The 7,500-nt window shown below is 42.5% G+C and overlaps 1 protein-coding gene across 1 annotated transcript in view; it reads right to left on the bottom strand.

Moving 5' to 3' along the window:
* The window catches only part of LOC138982675 (uncharacterized), a 101,031-nt gene that overhangs the window by 86,167 nt on the left and 7,364 nt on the right, over window positions 1-7,500 (bottom strand). The window contains exons 5-7 of the mRNA XM_070355998.1: window positions 3,747-3,825; window positions 2,998-3,100; window positions 318-409 (exon numbers count right to left, since the gene is read on the bottom strand). Of these exons, the coding sequence (XP_070212099.1) occupies window positions 318-409; window positions 2,998-3,100; window positions 3,747-3,825 (274 nt within the window). The remainder of the gene's footprint in view (window positions 1-317; window positions 410-2,997; window positions 3,101-3,746; window positions 3,826-7,500) is intronic.

Raw genomic sequence — 7,500 nt, 5'->3', positions numbered from 1 at the left:
ACTTACAATGAGGTAGTGCATGTGAGAGCTGTACAAGATGCATAGTGATCACTTACAATGGGGTAGTGCATGAGAGAGCTGTACAAGATGTATATTGATCACTTACAATGGGGTAGTGCATGTGAGAGCTGTACAAGATGTATATTGATCACTTACAATGATGTGGTGCATGTGAGAGATGTACAAGATGTATATTGATCACTTACAATGGGGTAGTGCATGTGAGAGCTGTACAAGATGTATATTGATCACTTACAATGATGTGGTGCATGTGAGAGCTGTACAAGATGTACATTGATCACTTTTTGATCACTTACAATGGGGTAGTGCATGGGCGAAGACAGATCGTAGGGGGTGAAGCGATGGGAACTGCCGAACTGACGCTCAGCGTAAGCGTGGAGCCAGTCCGCTGAAAGAGATTAAACAGGTGTGTTTCAATCGAGGGTCAGTTTCCAGCCCAGTGACTGGTCGCTTGACCGCAGTGACGTTAGGTCGGTCTTCTTGGAGAAATAACAACTATGACATAACGTTCTCCTATTTAAAGACTTTGACATTGGTTGTTCAATGAGAATGGACATACAAACATCATCAGAGGACACACTCGCATGACTGCTTCGGCCCGCTGCGTCGCAAGGCTACCACAGTGTGCACGACAAACTTCTGACCGAAGCCATTGTGGTGGAAGGATCGTCAACCTGTAACGCGTTGCAAGGCGAACACAGTGTTCACGACAAACTTCTGACTGAAGCCATTGTGTTGTAAGACTCGTCAACCTGTAACGAACATGGCTCATTGTGTTGTAAGACTCGTCAACCTGTAACGAACATGGCTCATTGTGTTGTAAGACTCGTCAACCTGTAACGAACATGGTTCATTGTGTTGTAAGACTCGTCAACCTGTAACGAACATGGCTCATTGTGTTGTAAGACTCGTCAACCTGTAACGAACATGGCTCATTGTGTTGTAAGACTCGTCAACCTGTAACGAACATGGCTCATTGTGTTGTAAGACTCGTCAACTTGTAACGAACATGGCTCATTGTGTTGTAAGACTCGTCAACTTGTAACAAACATGGCTCATTGTGTTGTAAGACTCGTCAACCTGTAACGAACATGACTCATTGTGTTGTAAGACTCGTCAACCTGTAACGAACATGGCTCATTGTGTTGTAAGACTCGTCAACCTGTAACGAACATGGCTCATTGTGTTGTAAGACTCGTCAACCTGTAACGAACATGACTCATTGTGTTGTAGAACTCGTCAACCTGTAACGAACATGGCTCATTGTGTTGTAGGACTCGTCAACCTGTAACGAACATGGTTCATTGTGTTGTAGGACTCGTCAACTTGTAACGAACATGGCTCATTGTGTTGTAAGACTCGTCAACCTGTAACGAACATGGTTCATTGTGTTGTAAGACTCGTCAACCTGTAACGAACATGGCTCAAACATGGCTCATTGTGTTGTAAGACTCGTCAACTTGTAACGAACATGGCTCATTGTGTTGTAAGACTCGTCAACCTGTAACGAACATGGCTCATTGTGTTGTAAGACTCGTCAACTTGTAACGAACATGGCTCATTGTGTTGTAAGACTCGTCAACCTGTAACGAATATGGCTCATTGTGTTGTAAGACTCGTCAACTTGTAACGAACATGGCTCATTGTGTTGTAAGACTCGTCAACTTGTAACGAACATGGTTCATTGTGTTGTAAGACTCGTCAACTTGTAACGAACATGACTCATTGTGTTGTAAGACTCGTCAACCTGTAACGAACATGGCTCATTGTGTTGTAAGACTCGTCAACCTGTAACGAACATGGCTCATTGTGTTGTAAGACTCGTCAACCTGTAACGAACATGGCTCATTGTGTTGTAAGACTCGTCAACCTGTAACGAACATGGCTCATTGTGTTGTAAGACTCGTCAACCTGTAACGAACATGGCTCATTGTGTTGTAAGACTCGTCAACCTGTAACGAACATGGTTCATTGTGTTGTAAGACTCGTCAACCTGTAACGAACATGGCTCATTGTGTTGTAAGACTCGTCAAACTGTAACGAACATGGCTCATTGTGTTGTAGGACTCGTCAACCTGTAACGAACATGGCTCATTGTGTTGTAAGACTCGTCAACCTGTAACGAACATGGCTCATTGTGTTGTAAGACTCGTCAACCTGTAACGAACATGGCTCATTGTGTTGTAAGACTCGTCAACTTGTAACGAACATGGCTCATTGAGGCAAAGGTCTCCAAAGGCGAGTCGAGACCATAGAGGACAGACGAAAGAAATTCGCAATTCTTCAATGGAATCCTCATTTTAAAACTCCTAAATTGAAGACTTACCCTATTTTCAGACTGTGCTTTTTTCATATATCTTATTCATAACCTCTGTAAATGTATCTCCATTTTAAGACTCCCTCTAATCTAAGACTGCCTCCATGATCCATTTTAAGACCTGATTTGATCAGATGTCGTACGAGAGCCCTGAAGAGATGCTCCACTGTAACCGAGTGCATACTCACAAGCGCAAGACTCATCAAGAGTTGACTCACAGGACCATATCACATTTTATCTTATCTTATCTTATCTTATCGAATGTGCGCCTTAAGTCGCCTTATGGTGAGATATGTGAGAGTTATACATTCTCGTATTATTATTATTATCCTTATTATAACAAAGTGCAAGACTGATCAAGAGTTGACACACAGGACTATATACAATCTTATCTTATCGTATCTTATCTTATCTTATCTTATCTTATCTTATCTTATCTTATCTTATCTTATCTTATCTTATCTTATCGAATCGAACAACAAAGCGCAAGACTGATCAAGAGTTGACTCACAGGACTATATAACATCTTATCTTATCGTATCTTATCAAATAACAAAGCGCAAGACTGATCAAGAGTTGACCCACAGGACTATATAACATCTTATCTTATCGTATCTTATCGAATAACAAAGCGCAAGACTGATCAAGAGTTGACCCACATGTCTGGTTGAACCAGTTACGTCGCAGCCACCCTTTGTTGTCGTAGTGCGCGTGCTCGTGCCGCAGACCCAGCGCGTGGCCCAGCTCGTGAACACACACCGACTGCAAGAACATCCACACAGACATCCACAAGCTATACACATTGATTGCAAGCACAGACATTTACATTTACAAGCTATACACACTGACTGCAAGCACAGACATTTACATTTACAAGCTATACACACTGACTGCAATCACAGCCATTTACATTTACAAGCTATACACACTGACTGCAAGCACAGCCATTTACATTTACAAGCTATACACACTGACTGCAAGCACAGGCATTTACACCCATTTACAAGCTAACAACCTGAAACACTACCTGCAACAGCCAGGGCGATGTTAACCGGTGATTTGTGATAATGTACTGCGTTTGAAATTTTAAGAGACAATAAATAAATAAAGAAATAAATAAACGAAAAAAAAAAGAATATACACAATAACTCAAACTCAATTTCTCACTCTTTCAATCACTCAACAACTCGAATGACCGCACGCACGCTCGCACGCATGCACGCACGCACACACGCACGTACGTACGCACGCATTCGCGCGCACGCACGCAAGGACACACACACACACACATACGCACACACACATACACTAACACACACACACACACACACACACACACACACACACACACACCATTACCACCACCACCACCACCCTCGTCTCGTCACACGCGGAATTGTTAACTCACAGCATAACAACAGGATATGGCTTGGCCATCGTCCCCGAAGTAAGCAAAGTGGTTGCCAAGGTTCGACCAGCATCCGTCGCTAAGGGAAAATAATGAATCCAGCGTGCAATAACATTTCATCAACAAAAAAGAAAGAACATATACGAGGAGTAAATAACAAGACGAAAATAAATCCATACTACTAACATGCAGATGTCGCTACCGAGAACAAAGGAATACGTTGTAAGATATGACTGTAAACTAAAATGCTTAGAAGTCACTGTCTCGTTGGTTTGTGTATGTTGATCTGCTTGCTTGTGTGTATGCACGTCATTGTGCACTAGTGTTGGCTTTTCTTTCAAATTAATTAACAAACCGCTCTAGCTACAACAACGTGTCATCATTAGTTGCATGTGTGCAGAGAAAGCTGAAGCTACAACAACGTGTGATCATTAGTTGCATGTGTGGAGAGAAAGCTGAAGCTACAACAACGTGTGATCATTAGTTGCATGTGTGCAGAGAAAGCTGAAGCTACAACAACGTGTGATCATTAGTTGCATGTGTGCAGAGAAAGCTGAAGCTACAACAACGTGTGATCATTAGTTGCATGTGTGCAGAGAAAGCTGAAGCTACAACAACGTGTGATCATTAGTTGCATGTGTGCAGAGAAAGCTGAAGCTACAACAACGTGTCATCATTAGTTGCATGTGTGCAGAGAAAGCTGAAGAAAGAACACAAGCAATGACAAACTGACCAGTATTTGTTGATGTTCGAAAAAATTGTGAAAAAAGATCTGATAAACAAAGGGAATTGAGCGCTCTGAATGCATACGCCATGTGTAATAGAGTACACCTTAATGTAGAAAATCGCCACAAGAAACGGGGCATTAGTGCTTGTTATTCTCTCAGGCGCCAGGAGACAGGTTCCGAATAACTCTTACTTACTCTAATACATTAGTCGTATGCATTTAGAGCGCTTACTTCCTTTTTTTTATCAAATCTTTAAATAGCGTTCTGCCTCATGTGTTCAAGATGTTCTGTGTGAAAAGTCAAATGTTTTGTCCAGAATGGCGCTCTGCCTCATGTGTTCAAGATGTTCTGTGTGAAAAGTCAAATGTTTTGTCCAATGTCCAGAATGGCGCTCTGCCTCATGTGTTCAAGATGTTCTGTGTGAAAAGTCAAATGTTTTGTCCAATGTCCAGAATGGCGCTCTGCCTCATGTGTTCAAGATGTTCTGTGTGAAAAGTCAAATGTTTTGTCCAATGTCCAGAATGGCGCTCTGCCTCATGTGTTCAAGATGTTCTGTGTGAAAAGTCAAATGTTTTGTCGAATGGCGCTCTGCATCATGTGTTCAAGATGTTCTGTGTGAAAAGTCCAATGTTTTGTCCAATGTCCAGAATGGCGCTCTGCCTCATGTGTTCAAGATGTTCTGTGTGAAAAGTCAAATGTTTTGTCCAGAATGGCGCTCTGCCTCATGTGTTCAAGATGTTCTGTGTGAAAAGTCAAATGTTTTGTCCAGAATGGCGCTCTGCCTCATGTGTTCAAGATTTTCTGTGTGAAAAGTCAAATGTTTTGTCGAATGGCGCTCTGCCTCATGTGTTCAAGATGTTCTGTGTGAAAAGTCAAATGTTTTGTCCAATGTCCAGAATGGCGCTCTGCCTCATGTGTTCAAGATGCTCTGTGTGAAAAGTCCAATGTTTTGTCCAGAATGGCGCTCTGCCTCATGTGTTCAAGATGTTGTGTATGAACAGTCAAATGTTTTGTCCAGAATAGCGCTCTGCCTCATGTGTTCAAGATGTTCTGTGTGAAAAGTCAAATGTTTTTTTCCAGAATGGCGCTCTGCCTCATGTGTTCAAGATGTTCTGTGTGAAAAGTCCAATGTTTTGTCCAGAATGGCGCTCTGCCTCATGTGTTCAAGATGTTCTGTGTGAAAAGTCCAATGTTTTGTCCAGAATGGCGCTCTGCCTCATGTGTTCAAGATGTTCTGTGTGAAAAGTCAAATGTTTTGTCCAGAATGGCGCTCTGCCTCATGTGTTCAAGATGTTCTGTGTGAAAAGTCCAATGTTTTGTCCAGAATGGCGCTCTGCCTCATGTGTTCAAGATGTTCTGTGTGAAAAGTCAAATGTTTTGTCCAGAATGGCGCTCTGTGTCAAATGTTTTGTCCAATGTCCAGAATGGCGCTCTGCCTCATGTGAGGGCCCCAAAGGGGGGGGTATCATCACGATCACGGGAAGGGAACTTTTAGCTTTCACGATCACAGTTACCTTGATTTTTGTTTTCACGATCACGAACACCAGTGGCAAATCACGGTCACGGTAAAAGTTGCATGTAGAGAAAGCACGTGTCAAAGTAAACACAACCACACAGTAATTCGCTCCTCTGGATCTATTGTTTATTCAACACAAAGTGAGAACTGTTGCACTTTTTTATTATTATTTTTTGAATTCTCTTTCATACACACATAGAAATACATATCATGATTTGTAATCAGTAACAAGAATGTTGTTTTCATTGTTTTCTCTCTCTCTCTCTCTCTCTCTCTCTCTCTCTCTCTCTCTCTCTCTCTCTCTCTCTCTCTCTCTCTCTCTCTCTCTCTCTCTCTCTCTCTCCACTCATACACATTCAACTCCCACACCCTCACTCACCACACATGAATATATACTTGCACAATTTCACATTTCCAGAGCTAAATCTTGCAAACCCATTTTCTCAAAAATGGATTGAAATTAAAGTACATGTATGATGGGTTCTTTATTTTCAACTTTGCCATACAATTTGAGGTACACCATCGGCTGGTTTCATGGCCTTGAAAAACAAACAGGAATGCTACAGGCCAAAAATGGTTTTACCTGAAAGAAGCGCGCAGTGCGAGTTGCAAAGCCACAACAAGCCTGAGCCTGCGAAGCAGGCGAGCCAACTAGGGGGGTCCGGGGGCATGCCCCCCCGGAATTTTGTTCAAAAAACGGTTAAAATCTGTGCAATCTGGTGCATTCTGGGCATCATTTTCAGGGCTGTAATAGTGTTGTGATCTTGTTAAAAACCCCATTTTAGCCACCACCATTCAACACACCTCCAAACTGGTGAAAACAACACTACTGTGCGCTGGCTTCATTGAGACCGGCGCCCGATATTTACACGGATCGTTTTTGCGGAAATTGTTCAACTTCACCGGAATAAATTTGACTTTACCGGATTTTGAAAACGGCTTTATCGGATTTCCGGCAATTACCGGAAAAGTAGCATGCCTGACAAAATCCCCAACGAACATGAATTTGATCGTCTTTGACATGAGGATCAAGTGACCCAAACTGGCACGTCTCCCCGCCATTGTTTCTGAATTTAACCCATTGTTGATATTAAAGTTTACAGGCGCTAAAATAAATCCAAGCTTAATGCAAAGAATCTATGCCAAGCGTGTCCACGTTGCTGGGATGAAAAACACATTTCTAGTTTCGGTTTTGGCTACACGCAGACTCGATCTCGAGCCAGTCGAGGTCACACGACTGAGCGAGTGACAGCCGGACGTGGCAATGTCGACAATGTCAATGATCTCACTCAAACTCAAAGATCTTGAACAAATTTCAAGATCTTTGCCTACACTCAGAACAGTCATAGAGCAACATAGATCAACATACCTTGATATTTCGTCTTCGGAAAGACCGACCCGTAGCCTGACCTTTCCACCAAGGAAGGCATTCTCGCCGCCTGCTTTGTTCTGGCTTGAATCCACAAAATATAACAGAAGTTCGATGACAGTACCGCTGCACGCCATTTTT

This window comes from Littorina saxatilis, linkage group LG12, assembly GCF_037325665.1.
Source record: "Littorina saxatilis isolate snail1 linkage group LG12, US_GU_Lsax_2.0, whole genome shotgun sequence".
In the NCBI taxonomy this organism is placed as follows: domain Eukaryota; kingdom Metazoa; phylum Mollusca; class Gastropoda; order Littorinimorpha; family Littorinidae; genus Littorina; species Littorina saxatilis.
This window is presented reverse-complemented; position numbering and strand designations above follow the sequence as displayed.